General features: G+C 51.0%; 1 protein-coding gene and 1 long non-coding RNA gene across 3 annotated transcripts in view; one reads left to right on the forward strand and one right to left on the reverse strand.

Moving 5' to 3' along the window:
- Positions 1 to 676, reverse strand: part of LOC114067708 — a 2,261-nt gene extending 1,585 nt beyond the window's left edge. Inside the window, exon 1 of the long non-coding RNA XR_003573452.1 lies at positions 122 to 676. This is a non-coding gene — a long non-coding RNA (uncharacterized LOC114067708). The remainder of the gene's footprint in view (positions 1 to 121) is intronic.
- A 1,934-nt stretch (positions 677 to 2,610) lies between these two features.
- The window catches only part of YPEL2 (yippee like 2), a 28,541-nt gene continuing 11,153 nt past the window's right edge, over positions 2,611 to 19,998 (forward strand). Inside the window, exons 1-2 of one of the 2 annotated variants that reach the window (XM_027903309.1) lie at positions 2,611 to 2,667; positions 13,695 to 14,007. In XM_027903309.1, the coding sequence (XP_027759110.1) occupies positions 13,891 to 14,007 (117 nt within the window). In that variant the 5' untranslated portion in view covers positions 2,611 to 2,667; positions 13,695 to 13,890. Of the gene's footprint in view, positions 2,668 to 7,838; positions 7,856 to 13,694; positions 14,008 to 19,998 lie in introns of those variants that run through there. The other variant, XM_027903310.1, reaches the window with a different exon arrangement.

The following is a 19,998-nucleotide window of genomic DNA, read 5'->3' on the forward strand; positions in this document are numbered from 1 at the left end:
TCATCTATTTGGTCTCTGAAACAGTAAATAGCTGATAATTTAGGCTTCAAATTATTTTACTGTGGCCTTTAAATTATTCCTTTCTGTGGTATCCTAAGGCCACTTGTTCTGTCTCCCCCACACTGTGTCTTCCACCTGCTCGCTTTTCTAGGGGACTTATGGGAAGATTGTGGATGATCAGTGAAAAAAATCAATGGATTATTGAGTATAAACAGCCTCTGGGAGTTGACAGGTTGATTTGGGGACAGCAAAGGAGCTGGTTTGAGTTTGTATTAACAGGATTAATACTTGCAGAATTTTCTGTACACTGTGTTGTCCTGTCTGATGATGAGCAGGTTAACATTCCCTCTAGTCCTAAATTTCCAGCTTTCCTACTGGATTTTCATTAAACAACATTAAATACTAGGTTTTAAGGTCAAGTGTAATTGTGAAGCCTTGAGGGGTTCCTGTGAGGTGAAATGCAGGTTTGTATGTGATGGTGTTGAGTAACTTCCAAAGGATTTGGGCAGGGTGATGAGAGGATTCCCCAGGTTGCTCTGGGATGGTGTTTTATTTTTTTATTACACGTTCTAAGTGGTTAATAAACCAGAAGATGGGATTGGGAAGCGTTAATGAGTGTTCACATGTCTTTTAACATGAGAAGTGTTTTGCCTTCAGGTTGTGCAACTTGTCATAAACCAAACAGATGATTCAGGATATCTTCAGAACCCAAGAAATTTGGATTTCTTACCCAGAGCAGGAAGGCTGGAGGTGCAGGTATTCCCAAGAATATTCAGGATATACTTTTCTACACTGGTGTGAGCAAGAGAGGATGGATAAAATCCCTGGAGAATGGATAAAATCCACACCAGCCACCAAACCTGAACAAATCCCCGGGTCTGTCCCTACCGCCCTCCTGCCGCAGGAGGCCGCCACAGCCCGCGCATTCCCCGTGGATTGCTGATGGATTTCCATGGAGCTCTGGGCTCCACACGGCAATTCCCAGCAGCCAGAGGGATGGGGAAACCTGGTTAAAACCAAAGGCTCGTTCAGCTGCAGCTCCCGAGTTTTTCTGGGGCTGGGTAAGCTGCACAGTGGCTTTTAGGGATGGTGGAATTCCCAGTTCTAAACCCTGGAATTTTTTTCTGTGGGAGGGAATAGGAGCCATCAGCTGGAGGCAGCGAGGTTTACAGCTTCACTTCTGATGTCTTGGTGATTTTTGGGGGAACAATTACAGGTGGTTGGACCAAAAATAACGATGCTGTGAGTTAGGGAAGAAAAACCACTTCTGTCACTGCTGGAAACACATGAAGTGCTTGAGGATGTTTCTGAAAAAGCCTGAAATATTCCCAATTTACAAAGGGAGAAGAAAGGCAGGATCAGGTGAGGCATCTCAACAGCAAGGCCGACAACACCAGCTGCAAATACAATTCGGGAGTGCTGAGAAAGTGAGGTTTTGATGAGATTTGAAGCACCACTTGTAATTTAGCACTGAAAGGGCATCTCAGTGAGTGACCTGATATTCCCCCTCTCACTCCTGCCATGGCAAAAGTGACCCCCAGGCGGTGCTGCTTTCTCAGTGCAAATAAGAGGAATGTAAAAATCCTTGGGTGTGAGGAAAGGGGAGAGAGGAAACATTAATTCAAAGCCCCATCCTTGGAAGTGTCCAAGGCCGGGTTGGATGGGGCTTGGAGCAACCTGGGGTGGAACTGGATGAGCTTTGAGGTCCTTTCCACCCCAACCCAGCCTGGGCTTATTAAACCTGTGTTTGCACAGTGATGAATTACTGTTATTAGCACTCAAAGGCTGAGCTGGGACTAAAAGGCCTTCAAATTACCTCGTTCAGAGCTGCTGGGAGCTCGTGTCTTAATGAGGGTGCTGGCAGAGGGCGGCTTTTAATTGTGCCCCTGCCCTTCGCAGGGTTTGCTGCGGGTGTGATGTACAGACTGCTGTGCTGGGGTGTTTGGGCATAAGATTCCCAAGATCAGCGCTGGAGAAAACCAGCGATGGAGCTGATGGAGATTACCAGCAGAAATACGGGATATCTTCATTTTGCAATCATTCTTCGCGTTAATTATGATCCGGAGAAGCCGGCATTAGTATCAGTGGATTTTCGGGCTGTGTGTGGGAACTGCTTCCACTCCGCAGCAGCAGGCACCGCTAATTACCGCCGTTTATTAACGCCAGTGACCCGCGCGCAGGAATGGTCACAAATAACTGGAAAGCGCCCGCAGCCCCGGCCTTGGGAACGCGGGCAGGGCGAGACCCCCGGGGCTCACGGCGTGGTGCTGCAGTGGCCCCCGAGCATCCCTCACCTCGGGCATCCCCCCCCCCTTTCCCCCCGACTGAATCCCCGCGCGTGGGGACGGGACGCGGCCCCTTTAAGAGCCGCGCGCGCGCCCTCGTGCGCGCGCGGGGCGCGTTCCCGCTCCCCCTCCCTCCCCACTTCCCCCCTCCCCTCCTTCCTCCGCCTTCCCATTGGCTGACGGTAAATGGGCTGCGGCCGCGCTCGGCCAATGGGCGGCGTGTTGCTATGTGGCGGCGGGCGGTGATTGGCCCGCGGCGCCGCCGCTCAGGCGCGCGGACGGGTATAAGCGGTGTGGGGGGGGCGGGGGCGGCGCTGAGGGCTCTGTGCGCGTCGGCGGCGCCGCGCTCGGTCCGCGCCGGGACGCGCTCGGGGCGGCCGCGGTGAGTGAGGCACCGGGACAGCGGGCACGGCGCTGCGGGAGGGGGAAGCCGAGCACCTGGGGGGGGCCCGGCCCGCGGGGCGAGCTGGGGTTGTGTGGCTGCGCGGAGCTGCGCCACAGCCGCGTCCGTGTGTGTCGCCTTGTCCGTGTGTTGCCGCGTCCCCCCCCCCCCCCCCTCCATCCACCTCGCTGGCCCCGGGGGGCTCCCCTCGCATCCTTCACCGGCACTGACGGAGACCCCCCCCGGGGCTGGCGAGGGGCGAGCGGCCGCCTTTGTGCACGGGGGAGGCGGTCAGCGGTCGGTGGGATCCCCCCGGCTGGGGATGGACGGGAGGGACCCCCGGGAGGTAACGAGGAGCAGCAGCAGCAGAAAGAGGAGGAGGAGCAGGGATGGTCGTTCCTCGCCGCCCATCTCGCTGTAAACGCACAATAACCCCGCGCGGAGCTGTGCGGGAGGCTCTCGCGGTGGGACCCCCGCGATGGGACCCCCGGGAGGCGCAGCCTCCTCCCCGGGTGCGGGGCGGCCCTGGCAGCAGCTCCGTCTTTATTTACCAACACTCCGGAGCCCCGGGAGACCGGGCCCTGCCCGCTGCAGGCGGTGACATCACGACAGGGTTGGTGGCACAGGGGCATTCCCGGCCTCGTCCCGGGCACTTTGGGCTCGTGGAGCAGCAAAAGCAGGCGCGGGGGAGCTCGGCTGGGCTGCTCTGGCCGCTGGCTGAGGGTGTAGCAGCCTCCTGTTGTGCAGAGCCCTGCAGGGTGACGGGCTGAGGGGTTTGTGCTCCTCCACAGAAACCTCTGGGTTCGAGCCACAAGCCTGAGGTGACAGGAGGAACTCCGGGTCGTAGCTTCAGGTTTTAATGCTGGCTTTGTTTTTGAAGCCGAACCGGCTTGAAACGCTGCGCTTTCGAACGTGATTTTAACGGGGTGGGGAAAAAAAAAAAAAAAAAAAAAAGAAGCGGAACCCTCCTCCTTATCCTGCAGCAGCTGACTGGAGTGAACCTGCCCCCACCTTCCTCTGTGTGTAAATACAGCCCGAGGAAGGCCTGTCAGAGGCCTGTCAGCCCGGTGACAGCACTTGGGAAGGGAGGGACATGCACAACACCTGCCCTGCTGCCGGTACCTTCCTCGGGGCCTGCTCCTGCTCCTGCTCCAGAGGAGGATTTGCTCCCTAATGCGTTTACAGTTACTTAAAGCTTATGCTGGGCAGTGCAGAGAGGCCTGTGCTGAGTTAGAGGGTTGTAAACAAGCAGATAGCGAGGGAGCTTGACTTCTAATCCGTGAGAGGATTCTGCCTGGAAAGGATGTGTTCTGTGACTTCATCCTCGCAGAGCGCTCCCTCCCACTGATTTTCTCCGAGAGATCTCGTCGTGTTGGATCCACGCCTCTGGTTCCTTGTAAACGTTGTTTGCTGTGTAACAGCAGGGCTGGGACAGGGAATTAGAGCTGTTTTCCTTTTCTCCCTGGATCCCTGATTCTTGTCTCCTGCTGAAAGGCCATGTACAAGTGATTGTTGTGCTTTGAAGCTGAGTTTGGGAATGCTCTGGGGAGAGCAGAGACGTTGCTTTCATCTGATGAAGATGTCAAGTGCACCTCTCGTTTATTTATTATTTTTCAGCTTTTCTTTGCAGGTGTGTCTCTCACAGTGCCAGGGTGGGAATAACTGGCAAAGCTCCCTCATGTCCTCTAAATTCAGAGGTTTTTTAAACGAGGGATTTCCTTTCTTTGCTGCTTGGTGGGTGTAGCTGAGCCAGGGTTGTGTTGAGGAAGACAACATCCCTACCTGTAAATCTGCATTCCCTCAAAAGCTCCTTGACTCATGGAATGAATACCTGTTGCAGACAGAGAATTTAATTAAGGAACTGGTCACTCTGGGTAGGTCCTGGCTGGCAGTTTAGAAAGTTGGGAGCTCCTTGATCTTGCTGGGGCACTACAAAAGCGTTGCAAGGATTGCAGAGGAGCAAAAACCATTTATTTGGTGTTCTTGCATCACCACGTGCGTGGAAGCCTCTTGAAGGGACACCAATAAAGCCAGGCCTTCATTGGGCTCTGGCCATTAATTGGCAGAGGTTTGTTTGCTTGAGCTTAAACAGAGTCTTCATTAGAGGTCAGGAGTGGAGAGCTGGGGCAGAGGGTTCAGGAAGGGTCATGGAGTGGAGTCTGGAAGGCAGAAATTCAGTTCTCGTGGCTGCTTTGAAGCTGATCAGGATGTCCAAGGCAGAACAGGGGAGCAGAGTCTTATTTATCACACTCAAATCAGAATACTCAGCTTTCTTTTTGCCCCTCTTTGACAGAGACCTGTAAGTTGGTCCTTCAGGATCCTTTTTTCCGTGCCTGTTTATTTGCAGATCTTCTCTTCCAGATCTAATCACAGTAACTATCAGCTAAGTACAGGTTTCCTTTGCCTTCCAGAAGCCAAGGCTAGTCCATGAAGAGATGGACTGTTCCTTCTCAAGGATTCCTGAGTCCTCCAGGACAGATCTTTTAGCCCATGAATCACCGTGTGTGTTGGTGATGCCCATTGAGGACCTGGATTTCTGTCTCCCAAAACAAAGGCATTTTATGGTTGGTGTCTTTTAGGGGAATAAAAATACAGTTTTCCACAAATGCTGTGTCCTGGGCCTGAATCACATTCCCTGTTGCCCCCTCTGGCCCTTCATCCTCCCTGGAGTTTGGCAGTCGGTTCTCCCTGTTTTCTGCCTTGTCATTTTACCTTCTTGTCCCCATTTGTCAGGGCCAGCGGCTCTTCTTGCTCTGATCCTTCTTGATTCTTCTTCTCTGTGACCCTTTACTCAACAACCACATCTTCCAGGCCTTTCTGAGAGTGTTTTTTCCCCCCTCTGGAGTGGGAATGTGTCGGACGTCGGGAGCAGCTCCGTCTCCGGAAGCGTCACTGGACTGGCCAAGCCACTTAAGGCTGCAGGAAATAACATAATTAATGAGACTTAGCTCTCCCACATCTTGTACCTGACAATCTCAAGTCACTTGACAATGCTAATTAAAGCTAATCACGCTCCTCTGTTTTTAGTAAATAGCTATTATCCCTGCTTCACTCTTGCTTTAACAGATGATAGTGCCAGGCAGTGTGAGTCACTGGAGTTAAAGGGAATGCAGCCTGTAGGAGCTGCCTTCCTGTCTCCTCACACATCCAGCTGGAGATCAGTTCTTTTACACCTGCTCAGGTGTAATCTGGCATATTAAAATGAGTGGTGTTTTGCTGATTCCCAGAAATGCATCATTTTTTGACTCTTTTTTTCTTTCCGTGACACTGCGACTCGTACGCAACCAAACTCCGGCGGTCGAGCCTTGGAAGGCTCAAAAAAGTAACTTCAGGTTTCAAAAGCTGGGGATGCTTTGAATTTGCCCTTCAGAGGACTGTTTGATCCTCTGGGAGGGGAGGCAGAGTGGTGTCAGAGCTCTCTCCCTTCTCCTGTTTCACTCCTTTGGCACTCACTGCGCCGCGAGGACAAAACCGTGGGGTGACCCCGGAGCATTTCGGAGCCCTGGAGCTCTGGGAGATGGAGGTTTCGCTGATAAAATACGGCTAAAGGATGGCCCAGGCAAGATGGTACTAAAAACAGATTGTCCAGCAGCACACACACACGCACACACACACAAAAAAATAGAGATGGGGTTAATTATTAACTGTGGGGAAATGAGAAATCTCAACAAGAGCCCCAGGAACTCCCATCTCAAACATTGGTCAGGGCTGCGAGGGGTGAGGCGGTTCACGTACCTTGGCACTCACAGCCAGGCTGCAGAGGATCTCCAGGAGGAACTAATGACAAAAACTGGCAAGGTAACAGCTGACTTGACCTTCTTAAACTAGATTCAGTTCTAAAGGGTCTGTCATGTGAAGATTCAAGCTCTAAATCTTCCCCTGACTTTGCCCTCTTGACACAGCGTTGGTGAAGGAGGGTGAGGAGGTGGCTGAGCTGCCAAAGGATGTTTGTCCCTTGTTAATACAGTAACTGTTGCATTAAAAGTGTTTCTGGCAGAGGTGGGTCAGAATTCACCACCTTCTCCTCAGCTTTCCTGGGAAAAGAGGGAGATGTGCCAGAGTAGAAAGTGCAATCCGTGTCTGTCCTGAGACAGATGAGCTGCTGGGCAGGTACAAGATGCTCCCTCTGAGCAAACAGGATCTGTGAGCAGGTGAAAACTTCCAGGGCTCCACAAGGGCAGCTTGCAAACAATCAATCGTGACAGGCAGCTGTGGCAGATCCTTCTTTAATGTCTTTGAGGGCATTGGAACGATCCTTTGGAACAGATAAATGTTCTCGCCGTGTTCCCTGTCAGTACCCAGCTTTTATCAGGGAAACAGATGATCCATCCAGCAGACCCAATTAATTGAATCCCAGTCATTCCTGCCTTTGCCAGAAAGGGAGATAATAGAGCCATCTAAGGAGCACCCAAAAAAATGTGATGATGGGAGATGATTTGGACAGCCAGACTGTTCTGCAATTAAAGCAAATCAAAATGAGACGTTGGGAAGATAAAGAGCGTTTCCATTTTGTCAGTTGGGTGGAAAGAGCTTTTCCTTGATGCTGGAGTAGCAAAGTGAGAGTCCTGTTTCTTTGTGTAGGAGTCTGTATGTTGGTAAGACTGGCCAAGTGCTTGACCTGTGGCTCCAAATGTGACCATCCCAAAATGTGGGGCTTTCCTGAGCTGAGGAATTGTGTTTTACAGTCCCCTCACTCGATTATCTCCTGCCTCCTTGGCTGCTTCAGACGAAGGAAGGGCTGTCACCCCATCCTGGGGGTGCTGGCACAGCTTCTGTAAAATATACAGGAGGAAATGGAGTCATGAGGGTGTGAAATTAGCCCAGCCTGCAGCTTTGGTTCGGGGGATTTGCTGGGGGGGAGCAAAAAATAAGCGCTCCTTGTTTCCAACCAGTCCTGCCCAGCTGGGATGCCCCTCTGGAGCTGGACACTGGGGCTGGAGTTGGAGGTGCTGGAGTTGGAGGTGTTGGATTTGGAGGTGCTGGATTTGGGGTGGGCAGCCTGCAGCTCTAATCTTGCCACGCTGCTCCTTATCAGCAGCGCAGCCTCTTCTGCATTGCAAAGATATTGCTGCCAGGCAACCCCTCGGAGAGTGGGAAGAGAATTCAGCCAGAGGTGTCACTCATTCCTGGGGAGAGGCTGCATCCTGCAGGCCCTGTGCCTGTTCTTTCAGAGACAGGCCTGGGAAAGGTAATAAAACTGGAAATTGGAAAGAATTTGATTAAAATTTCCAAAATTCCTTCCCTTCCCTCAATCCCAGTGCTGTCCATGGCGTGGCTGAGGGGGTTGCTTTGCTCTGAACCTCAGGGAGAGGTGAGTGAGCAGTTCTGAAAGAACCATCTCTGCACCCTCTTCACTGGGTGGCTTTGACCCATCCCTTCCCTTCCCAGTTCTCTGAGTGCTGTAGTTCATGCAAGAAAGGTTTTGCTTGGAATGCAGGAGTTCTCTGGACTTGCTTCTCAGCACATGGTTGCCTTTGAGAACCCGAAAATGCACTGGTGTGGGTGTTATTGAAAAAAATAATAAGTGAAACTTTTGATTCAATCTCCAAATTGCCAGGCGGTAAGTCATCTGCGTAAAGAACCGATTTTTAAAAAATATGTTTAAAAAATTACTTTGTTTTTAATAAGTTTAATGGATTTTAATGGATTTCAATGGATTAATAGTGTGTTCAGTGACAAAGCCAGACAGACTGACACGAAACTCTAACCCAAAGTGAGTTTTTAAAATTTGCTCTTTGTTCCTTTGAAGTTTCAACTCATTTTTTATGTATTTTCCATGTGATCCTTTACAGAAAGTCTCTGTACAGAGACAGACCAGGGGGTTTGTTGTGGGGTGCTGTGTCTGTTTTTGAGGAGAAGAATTGTGAGAGACCATGAAGTGACAAATTGCTGATCTTAAAAAAAAAAAAAACAAAACCAGAAAACCACAACAAAACAACAAACCCACCAACCCCAGCCTTTGAGATGTGCTGAGTACAATCCCCGGGCCAGTTTGGCTGGGTTTGGTGTCTCTGGCTGCTCAGCAGGGTCACACTGGGGGGTTTTTCCTGCCGGGCTGCCCGTGGTATGTGGGGCACGGCAGGTGCAGGGGGTTGGCACCCTGCCATCCTGGATTCCCTGTTGGACACGCAGGCCGGGATCGCCTCCTGCTGCAGCTCTTCCTGAGGCCCTCTAGTGGTTTCCTGGCAGATGTTTGGGCTGTTGTATGCCGTTGGTATCGCCTTTTTCCATCCCTCCATCCATCCCTCTTTTCCCTCTTGTCTCCAGCCTGCAGAGATGAAATGAAGGAGATACCCAGAGGGCCAAAGGGGGTTAAATATAAATATAAATATAAATATAAATATAAATATAAATATAAATATAAATATAAATTCCTTGTTGAAGGAAGCCTGAGTGAGGAACCTGCTCCATTCTTTTTGTGGTAATTGTGTCCCTGCATCCGATAAAAATAAATGCGCAGGATTCCTGCCCATCTTCTGCCAGTTCTCTTATTACTTTCCTGTTCCCAGTGTTTGGAGGATGAGCTGGAGGAGCCCAAGGTGGTAGAGAAGGACACTCCTGGTTCAGATCCCTCTTGGTGGTTGCGTTGGTGCAGCTGAGCTGCTTCCAGTGTCACCTCGGGGTGGGGGGGGGTGGGTTGGAATTGGTGCATTTCAGCACCTCGATGCTGAGGGAGTAAAGCACACTGTGTTCACCCATCTGCTGTTTAAACTCCTTTCTGGCTTTCCCTTGTGTTCCACATTTCAATTCAGAATGCTGGGCCCCATCCTGAGGGGCTGAAATGCTCCTGAGCTGTGCCTGCTGCCTCTGAGGGTCCCACACCCGACATTCTGATAATTCCACTGGGCATCAAAGCCAGCCCTCAGTTAGAGACCAACCTGCCTCCTTCAAACTGCAGCCCACTGAGTAATGGTAAGGCAGGTTTTGTCAAGAAAACCCCAGTAAGGAGTGTACTGACCTCAGGCATTTCCTTGGGATCATACTCAGACCCTGGAGCAGCACAGGCAGCCACAGCTTGTACACACAGAGAACTCTCCAAACCCAATTCCTCCTGTGCTTTCCTCAAGCTCTTTCTGTATTCATGAGAAGAAAGAAAGGTTGGATTTCCCAACACCTGCATTGTTCCAGAGCTGTTGCAGGCCTCTTTCTGTAGCATTTGGTATGATCCAATAAGTATTTCACGGGCTGACGTTTATCTTTAAAAACAAATAACCCATAAAACAAACCCTCAGACCCAACAAACCTGTGGTTTGTGCTGCCACGATGAACAGGAACATTTGCACCTGACCCTCATTGCAGGTGGGTTCTGTTCAAAATTAGACTTTGTGGGGGGTTGGTTTTGGTCTCTGCCATGTGACATATGGACATGCAGTGGCCTTGTCTGGCGAGGGTTTGGCCCAGACTTTCTCCTTTTTTGTGCTTCCTGAATTGCTGACAGCTTCGTGTGGAACGTGGGAGTCGGACACCCACAGGTGGAGGGAGAATTCTGGACCAAAAACTGCCTGGATGGCAAAATGTGTGTCATGATTTTTTCCCTTCCTGGAGCTGAATCTCTTGAAAACTCAGCGGGATTAGGCAGAGCAACCCCAACATCCCCAGTGCAGGCAGGCAGAACGCTCAGCTGATTCCCTCCCTGACAGCCACAACAAACTGAAAGCTTTTCCTGTAGAATTCCTTCCTCTTGTCTAAACCAGTGGCCTGACCTGTTGTGAACTAATTAATAGGCCCAACTTTCTGTTCCATTGACTTGAGTGTGGCCAGCCCAGAGACAGATTTCTCTTCCTTCCAAAAAGCAGAGGCACATCCTAAATTCATCCTCTGCAGCAGAACGACTGCACCATTAGCTGTTAATTGTGTTTTAATTCAAGTGTGTTTGTCACCAGTGCTGGAAAAATCCAGGAGATGGGTTTTGGCCTTGCTGGGAGCCACAGATAGCCCTGAACTCCTCTCAGGGTGATATTTGAGACAGAAGTGGGGCCTTACAAGCTGCTGGCTGTGCCTGGAGGATGTGAGAACGCATTTCCTGCTGGTTTTCCCTCCTCTCCCGTACTGTGATGAGGACAGAGAGCTTGGCAGATCAAGCCCAGGTGATCAAACTGTCAGGCTGAGCCCTGCATGAAGGCAGTGCTTTAGAAATGAGGGTCACCTCAAGTTTTTAGTCAAGGCACTTTCTTAACTGCGTTTCCCACCAAGATCCTGGCTCCCAAATTTCCATCCCCCCCAACAAGCAGAGAAGTGGAGTTTGTCTCCTCAGCATGGCCCAGAGAGCAGGAGCTGCAGTTCATCTCAGTCTGTGCTCTGATATCATCTGGTTCCCTTTCCTCTGAAAGGTCAGATGTTTTTGCTGACGTTAAGTGTGTTATGAGGTCAGACAAACGAGTGCTCGTGAAATGCTTGTGCAGAAAGCTGCGTGCAGCAGATAATTCTCTGTGTGTTCATCTCCCTGTCAGATAAAGGCAGCTGTAGGATTTCCTGCTTTACTCATTGTTCTGGGGCACTGATGCTTGGCAGGCCTGGACAGAGGGGTCAGCAAACTCCAGATTAAGGGGTTGCTGTTGTGTTGTTCTGCTTGGGATTCATTTTTGTCTCCGGTGAGCTCTGGTGGGGGGGGGGGCTGTGGGTTCTCCAGCTGATCAGGAAAGTTTGGCATGGCATTACAGGAGGGAAGAGGGAAAACTTGGTGTATTTAGTGACCCCTGGTGAAGTAAAGGAGGGATTCATTACAGATCAGTCGGGTCTGGGGTTCAGACTCAGCCTGGTTTCTCACTCAGGAAGCAGGTGAAGTGCTTGCCAGCCCTCGCTCGTGCTTCCCTCCAGATGGTCTGTCCCTGGAATCCGTGTCTCCCAGACAGGGCTCGGTGCCGTGCCTTGGGATCCGATTGCACTTGGCCCCAGAAGGAGCACACTCAGTCTCCTGCTTCCCTGCCCTTGGAGGCTCCCAGAGTGCAGGTTCTGAGCTCCATCAGGGCTGGCACGTCACGAATCAGCTGCTGAATCAGGGGCTTGGAATTCGGGGATGGCTCTGCTGTCTGCTGACTGGAAAGGCTGGCCTTGGTTAGCTCAGGAAGGCTGGGAGGTGTTTGCTTTTTCTCCCACCTGACCAGCAGAGCATCAGGAGGGGTTCTGCCTCGGTTTCCATCTGCTTTCTGCCCTGTTGTGGATTTTAGGGTGCAGTCCTCAAAGTGCTCCTCGCCTTGGAGGGGAAATCAGTGCTGTGATGCAAAGCTGACTCAATTGCTTGTCGATGGTTTGACAGAATTCTGGTGCATGTGGGGCAGGATACAGGTGAGGACTGTCTGATTTCTGCCTTCTCTGATTGGAGTCAAAGGCAAATCCTGCTGAACCCCAGAGCTGTGGAGCAGACAGTGCCCAGAGAGCCTGCTTGGCAACTGGGCACATCAATTCCTGGCAAGACCCCCTTTTTGAGGGGGTTTATCCTCTCCCAGGCTGGGAAGTGAACCCTTCTGTGTCAGGATGGGCCCTGCAAAGCTGGGGCTGTAACTTTAATTGGAAGAGTTTAATCTGATTAGTTGGTGTTTGCAAAGAGCTTTAAGAATGAAAACTGCTGTGGAAGCGCTGACTGTTATGATCAGGATAGATATGATCTATCAGCAGTTTCATGGATGAGTAAGACTCTTTTTTTTTTTTTTTTTTTCCTCCCTTTTGAGGGAGCTGCCTCCTGGAGAGCAGAGGAAAAATATTGAGGAAAAAAGAGGCGAAAATGGGTGTCCTGTTGTCATATTGGTGTCACCCCCCCTGTTGAGCAGGAGGTTCAGTGGGTCGCACTTCCAGCAGCAACTTAAATACCTTGAATCTGCTTTCCCAACCATGTCAAGAAGACCTGGGAGAAGTGTTGAAAATGAGGGTTTCCACAAACACACCACTTTGGCACCTGAGTGCTTTGGCCACTTCAGGAGTTGCCACTGCAGGTTAAGGGGGATGTGGGGAGGTTGTTTCTTGGTTTTCTCACTTTGGGGATGGGTGGTGGTGGTAGGGGAGTAGCTGGTGTTGTTCCAGTGTTTGGTGTACAAAGTGCAGGCTCAGAAAACCGAAGAGAATCACATGTTTTATGGGAAGCAAAATCCTCCTGGGAGGAGCAGGCAGAGTTCATGATTAATCTGCAGAACGTGCATGCACGCCATGGATCAGGGAAGGGGACCTGCTTCCTTCAGGCTTCTTCCACCATCAGAAGAAACATTTACAGCTTACAGGTTGTGGGATCTGAAAAAGAGATTTCTACCAACACAAAGAGACCCGGCCTTGAGCTGCCTGGCAGGTGCTGTCAGATGATGTTGCTCTGTAAAATGGTGTTTCCGTCCTGAACAGGGTTTTTTAACTGTCTCTTGCTATCAGGAACAGTCTTCAGAGGCCGTGCCTTGCTTTGGCTGCTGTCAGGTGTTCAGATTAAAAAAAAAAAATAAAGTACTAGAGTGCAGTTTATAGAGTGGCTTCAACCTTCAGAGCTTTCAGGGAGTTCTGGAGGGGAGTGGAACGCAGGAACCCTCCATTTCCCATGTGGAAACCAGGGCAGAATGGAGAGAAAAACTGGTTTGGTGACTCGTGTGCTTAGCTGGTGGCTGAGAAAAGCCAGGTCCAGCTCCCAGTTTTCCCGTGGGCTTCTGGGGTGTCCCATCTGTGAGTGACCCAGGACAGGAGCTGCCAGGGCTGACTCTGGTCCCTCTGGCTTTGTGGAGAGCTGGGCCTTGACATGTGCATTTCCCCAGAGCTGTCTGGGAGACCAGGCTCGCTGAAAGCCATCTCAGCACCTCGGTAGTCATTCCCAAACCCATTAAGTGCCGGAAGAGTGAGTGGAGATAGGGAGATGGCAGATAATGGCAGCGGGGAGAGGTGAGGGCAGTCAGCAAGTCAGTGCTGAGCCTGAATAAATATCTGTGCTCCTGATCTAATCCACAGCCATCTCTCCTGTCTCCTGGCTGCTCTGATCAAACCCTCCATCGCGCTGTGGGCCGGGAGCCCGTTGTCACCTCTGTGTGCTGAGCGTGGTGTCTCTTGTTTTCCCGGCGCAGGTTGGTGTGAAGTCCCCTCTGCTGCTGCCCGAGTGTGTTCCTCTGCAGCGTCACCAGCGTGTGGAGCCCGCCCCACACACCCCTCCCCTGCCAAACCACGGCCTTTACCTGCGTGTTCCGGTGTTTCCCGTGCGACCCGTCCTGCGGGAGCGCCTCCTGGGCCACCCCAGAGTTCACCCAGCGCTCCGTGGCTCCAATGGTGAAGATGACGAGGTCCAAGACTTTCCAGGCGTATCTGCCTTCGTGCCACAGGACCTACAGCTGCATCCACTGCAGGGCCCACCTGGCCAACCACGATGAGCTCATCTCCAAGGTACGTTCCCCACCTCACCCGGGGCTGTGTCGTTGTCGTCGTGGGCTCAGCTGCCGTGGGAGGGCCTGGCCTTACCCAGTGCCTCCCTTTGCACTTGGAAAATGGGCCCTGGGCCCAAAGGATCTGTTTGAGAGCTGCTGTTCTGGTTTTAAGGGATTGTGGTCCTTGATATCCTCAGGAGAGGCAGGTGCCGAGCTCCTCACCCCGTGACTGTGACAGGACCTGAGGGAATGGCTGCAGCTCAGTCAGGGAGGTTGTTGGGTATCAGGAAACGGTTTTTCACCCAGAGAGTGGGTGGGCACTGGGACAGGCTCCCACAGGGACTGCCCTGTGTTGTGGTCACACCACCAAACCTGTCTGAGTTCAGGAAATGTTTGGACAACACCCTCAGGCACGGAATGGGAATCTTGGGGTGTGCTGTGCGGGGCCAGGAGTTGGATTTGATGATCCTGATGGGTCCCTTCCAGCTCAGCATATTCTATGATGCTATGACCTTGAAAACAGCAGAGGGGGACAGGATTCCAAAGCCAGCCCTCTGGAGTGCTTACAGGTGCTCTGACCCTTCCCGTGAGCCTCCTCCCTCTCATTTCCAGCTGTGAAACCTCACCAATGGTCAGGACTGTGGGAATCACCTTCCCAATACTTGTTGTCCATGGACACACCCACCAGCAGAGCCAGGGGGTTGTTGCATGGTCGTGGTTGGGAGGAGAAGCGCCTGGAAAAGTTGTCTGTGTTAAACTCAGAGCTGTGCCAAGGGGCAAGACTAAAGCCCCTGCTTGAGGGAAGGTTCTCTGATGCCTCTGTCAGAGTGTGGGATGGGTTCCAAAGGCTCCTGAGTTGGTGCTCAAACCCTCATATTTGGGAGTGAAAACACAAGGGATGGAGGGTGGGATGTGCTCTGAGCTGGGGAGGGTGGAAAGGTTCTGTCCTGTGTTCTCATCTGTTGGTCAGAGGGCGAAGGGTCTCGATGATAAGGTAAATTAAAAGCTTTCAGAGCCAGTAAATGAGGGGCCTTTGATGCAGAGGGAGCAGGGCAGTGAGGGGATCTGGTTCTGAAGTGTGAAAACTGAACTTGCCGGGAGTGTGTGTCGGAACCTGCAGGGCCTGGCTGCGCTCAGGACTCGGCTGCCTTAAAATAACCGTTCCGTGAAGTTTGTTCAGCTCACAAAATCTGTGCTCAGGAAAAAAACAGACACAGCAGAAGATTTATGAGCTGAGGGGACTGGAAATTGGTGCTGTGAGCTCTTGCCTTGAACGGAGATCGACAGGGATGGAGGTGCCGTGTCCGTGGGGGGAGTGTGCAGTGCTTCCCCTCTTCCTGCTGGCACAGAGAAGATTGCAAGGTGTCACCTTGCACCAAGGGCATCTGTCCTTGCAGGGTTGGCACCAGCAGCCCTGGAGATCCTGCTGGATTTCCGTGATGGGAGCTCAGAGCCGTCACCTCCCGTCGGAGTCTGTCTCCTTCCTTTTTTCTCCGGGCTGTTGCGTGGGCCAGGTTGGTGTGTTACCTCTGTGGCGTGTTCTCCCTGCCAGAAACCGGAATGGAAATGTTCTGGGATGAATAATGCTGATTGCAGTCTGGGGTTGTGCAGTTTCTGGGCAGACAGGATTCCCATTAGGACGTTACTCGGGGGCTCCTCCTGTCCTGGTCCAACTGCAGTGGTTCCCAGAGCTGTCCTTGAGGGACTGCAGAGCCTTCCAAGAGGAGGAGGTTGTGCATTTCCTCAGCAGGAAGGAGTTCTGAAACGTAAATGTAACCCACAGTCTGTGCCCTGGGGGGGAAACACCTTCAGCCGTTTTGGGGCAGCTCTGTGACTTCAGGCTCCTGTGCTCCCTGAGATGGGGCAGGAGAGCAGGGCAGTGACTCCCCTGCCTGCTCACTGGGAGGGTTGATCCCTGGATTTTGTGCTGGGACACAGAAGGTGCTTCGCTGGATGAAGAAGGAGCTTGTTTTCCTTGCTGCTTTTGCAGCAGATGAGAGTTTGTGCTCTGCTTTTTTTTTTCCTCTCGAGGTAGCTGGTCCCCAGCCAGGGAAAACACAAGGGCTGTGCATTCCCAGTGCTTTCACCTTCGGTGCTTCCTTCCTTCCCCTCCTTGTTCCATGCCCATGCTCCAGTGCAGCCAGCTTTGCAGGCTAAGGAGCTTCCAGCAGGGCAGTGCCAGTGCTGCCAACTCCTTGGAATTTTAGCTTGTATCCTGCAGAAACTGCCCAGGAATGCTGACTGCTAAAATACAGACATGGGGAAAGGAGGAGAGCACGGTATAAGGCTGTGTGTGAATTGTGGAAGTGTTAATTCCAGTGAGCTGCGGGGTCTGCTCCTTCTAAAAGTTCATTTAGACTGAGGTGTAAATTAATAGTTGAGGCCACAGTGCTGGTGGAGCACTAGCAAAGGGTTTGGGGGCTTAGAATTTATTTCTCAGGGCTGTAAATGTTAATAAGGCACATCTTTGTATAACTGAAAACCTCATAAAAGTAGCTGTGCAACCACGATTTGTACAAGGGGCTGTTTACCAGAACAGTCCCTGCCCCTGGGGGGGGCTTCCAAAATGCGTAGAAACTTTCCCAGGCAAACTTAAATAGTGTTTTTTAATCTGTTTGAGTTGGAAACATCTCCCTGAGGCCTCGTGCAGTTCTTTCATCCCAGCATCAAGAACCAGGCAGTGCAGTTGTTTTTCCCGAGAAAATGTGGCAAAGGGAAGGAAGGAATGAGCGCCGTGGGGACGGAAAAGGGAGTGGGAGACTCTGCAGACTGGAGCGTTTCTCAGCCTGTGGTGTTATCTCCTCCCAAACCTGACTGTCACTTGAATCAAAACAGCCCAAATGGCACCATCCTTGGAAATGTTCCCCAGAAAACAGGCTTTTATGTAACAGCAGGGTGGAGGGGGGGGGGTTGGCTCCATGGAATTAATTCCTCGGTTCCCTGTGCTCCGAGTGGTGCAGAGCCCACGGGAGAGCTGGGCTGCTCCTCCTGCCCTCAGCCCCTCTGGGTACGCCCAGCCTGCAGCCCTGGCTCATGCCCTTGGCTGAAACACGAGCTGGAGCTGAATCCCAGGATTGTTCCCTGTCAATCCATGCTTTTATTTCCTCTCCACCTCCCGAGTTTCCCCTCTTGGCCCTTCAGCACCAGCGTTAACTTACTGTGACTTCAGAGCGTTTTGCCAGCCCTGGGTACCTGAAACTCTTTGACAAATCCACCTTGGCAGGGCAGTTTTTGCTTGCTTTTCCTACCTAAGGAAAACCTCGTGCCTTAAAAGGGGTAGAAGGTTCCTCAATAAGCCACTGCTATTTAAAGAAAGTAATCAATGCTGAGGCTTTTAAGAAAATCCAAAGCTGTTACGCGAAGCCTGGGTTACCAAAATGTTTCTTGCTCCGGCCTTTTATCTCCTGCAGCCCCAGGGAGAAAGTGGTTTAGTGGGTCTGCTCTGTAACAAGATCTAAATTGTGGGTTGGACCGTCTGGCCAAGAAGGGCCTCATTGACTCAGGAAGTAGGAAGGTGATCAGATAGATTGGGTGGAGTTGAGTAACTGCTTTTCCTTCGGCGGCTGGGTTAGCATGACTGGAGGTTCTTGTTCCCTTGGAGCAATGCATCATTTAAAAGGCCGTGCCAAATTTAGTACATGCTCTTGTTTCACTGATTTTTTTCCAGTGCCTGAGTGGGAACTCAAACAGATTTCCTGTGTGACCTCGAGTAAGTCACTGGGTGTCTTTGTTCCTCCTCTGCCCACCTGTACGGTTGGAGTGCTGCTGTTTTTGTCAGGTCTCCTTGGAAGATAAAGCTCTTGGAGCAGGTCCTGTCTGCTCTTCCAAACTGGTACAGTGTGTCCCAATCCTCCTCTGTGGATTTGCTGTAAAAACAAAAGCACTGTGCCAGAAAAGCTGTACTTAAAAAGCACGTTTCAGTGTCTTCCAGATTGCCAAAACTTAAGTGAAAGGCACTTCTTGTTACATCTCTCCTTCCCAGGCACAACATCCCATGGCTGGTAGAGTGTTTTAGGAAAAATATAAAATCCCACAATCAGTGGTGGCAAAACCTCTCCAGAAAGCAGACAAAGGGGCTTTTCTTGAGAAATGTGCCTTCTGCATCGTTTCCTAGCGGGGGCCTGGAGGAACAGTTAACAAAACCAGACATTCAGCAAGGTAAAGAGCACCTTTCTCCTCCCCGAAATGGCAGATGAGGTGCTGATTCCTACTTACTCTGTGTTATTCACCCTCGGTCAGCCCTTTTCTCTGGTTTTGTTCCATATGTGCTTGGTGCCCAGGGAAAAAAAAAAGGTTGGGAACAGAGAGAGCAGAAAGATGCAGGCCAGAATTGCCACATGGGGGTCTTGGTCGCTGATTTTTCTTCTGCCATGTGAACTGTAATTCAGCAGAAACCTCCCTGATTATGGAAATATGTAGAGAATGTCTTGTGGGCGTCCTGCAGTTTCTTTTTTTTTTTTTTTTTCCCCCTTGCATTTCTGTGATCCAACTGCTAAACATTCTGCAGTGATGTCTCCTCTGGAGCTGCCTGAGGCTGGTGAGGAGGTTTGAGTGTTTCCCTTTGATGTCTGCACGGAGCCTCTGCTGAACGTGGATGTGAAATTCCTCAACACAAAGGGCTGCAGCTCCTCCAGCACTGAGAATTTAGGAAAAATACAGCGCTCCTGTGTGCCTGACTGTCTCAAATGGGGTTGGATTGTTAATGAGGGAGCACTTAAAGCTCTTTTTTTTTTTTTTTTTCTGATCTACTCAGTCAGGAGTTAAAAGGTTTTATCAGCAAAACTCACTCCCAGTCTTTGTGGCCTGGTTCCTTCCCAGCCTGGGGGTGCTGGTCCTACAGCCCCTCAGTGAGATTTGTGGCACTCTGAAAACATCAGGCTTTGCCCCATGTTGCAACCTGGGGGCTCTTTATAAAGGATCTGGAATTTTGGTGCAGCGTCCTGATAAGCTGTGGATGAATTCAGGAATTCAGCCACCTGGAAGCACTCGAGGCACCACGTGGAGGTGAAGTGGAGCAGCAGTCGTTGGGGCTTTGGGGTTTGGGTTTTTGCCTTTTCCTTTCTTGTTTGTGCACAAAATTTAATGTTCTTGGTGCTTTATTTCCCAGGAACCAGCTGGTTATCTGTGTGTCAGTTCACCTCGAAGGCACAGAGTTGTTTGCTGGGGGGGGGGGGAACATGCACAGAAGCTGAAACAATAATCCTAAAATTCCAGCGTGGTAATCTTTTAATCTAGAGGAAAAAGGGGTCTTTCAGTGTCCAAGACAGGCCAAGAGAAAATCCTACATTTCCATCATGGGGGAAAAAAAAACTGCATGAGCTGAGATGGGTATTCCCTTCTCGTGGGTCAGGTTCTTACTTTTCATTACACAGCTTTTATCCTTGCTTTAAAACTAGATCTTCCCAAATAGGAATTGAAGTTCCCAGCTCCACATTAATGAACTCTTAAGGCCAGGAGGAGCCATCACATCATCACATCTGACCTCCTCTGGAACATGGGCCAGTGCATCTCAGCAGTTCTCTCGGGGAAAGAGCATTCAGTCTCCATTTGAAGACTTCAAGGGGGAAAATTCACCGCTCTCTTGGGTCATTTTTTTTTTTTTTCCCCAGTGGTTAATCATCCTTACCATTAAAAATCAGAGACTTTGAATTCAGGTTTGTCTGACTTGTGCTTCCTGTCACTGGCCATTAGTTTGCTTCTTTTCCTAATAAAACACATCTCTAGCACCTGCTGTTCCTTGCTGGAAAAGGTTGGGATGTGCAGTCACCATGGTCACTCCTGATCACTTTTTTGGATCAGGCTAAACAGATTCCACTTTGTCACGGTGCAATCTCTTTTTTTTTTGTTTTTTTTTTTTTTTTTCCAGTTCCATTTAATTCTTGTGGTTCTCTTCTCCACCTTCATTAGGAACGGGGACAGGGCTGCTCTCCTTGTTCAGGCTCAGCAGTGGCATCTTCTCAGCCCATCATTTCAGAACCGTGTTGTTCTCACTGGCTCAGCCCTGCACTGA

This window comes from Empidonax traillii, unplaced genomic scaffold (assembly GCF_003031625.1).
Source record: "Empidonax traillii isolate 1590-97213 ecotype Southwest subspecies unplaced genomic scaffold, ASM303162v1 scaffold957:size654520, whole genome shotgun sequence".
Classification (NCBI taxonomy): domain Eukaryota; kingdom Metazoa; phylum Chordata; class Aves; order Passeriformes; family Tyrannidae; genus Empidonax; species Empidonax traillii.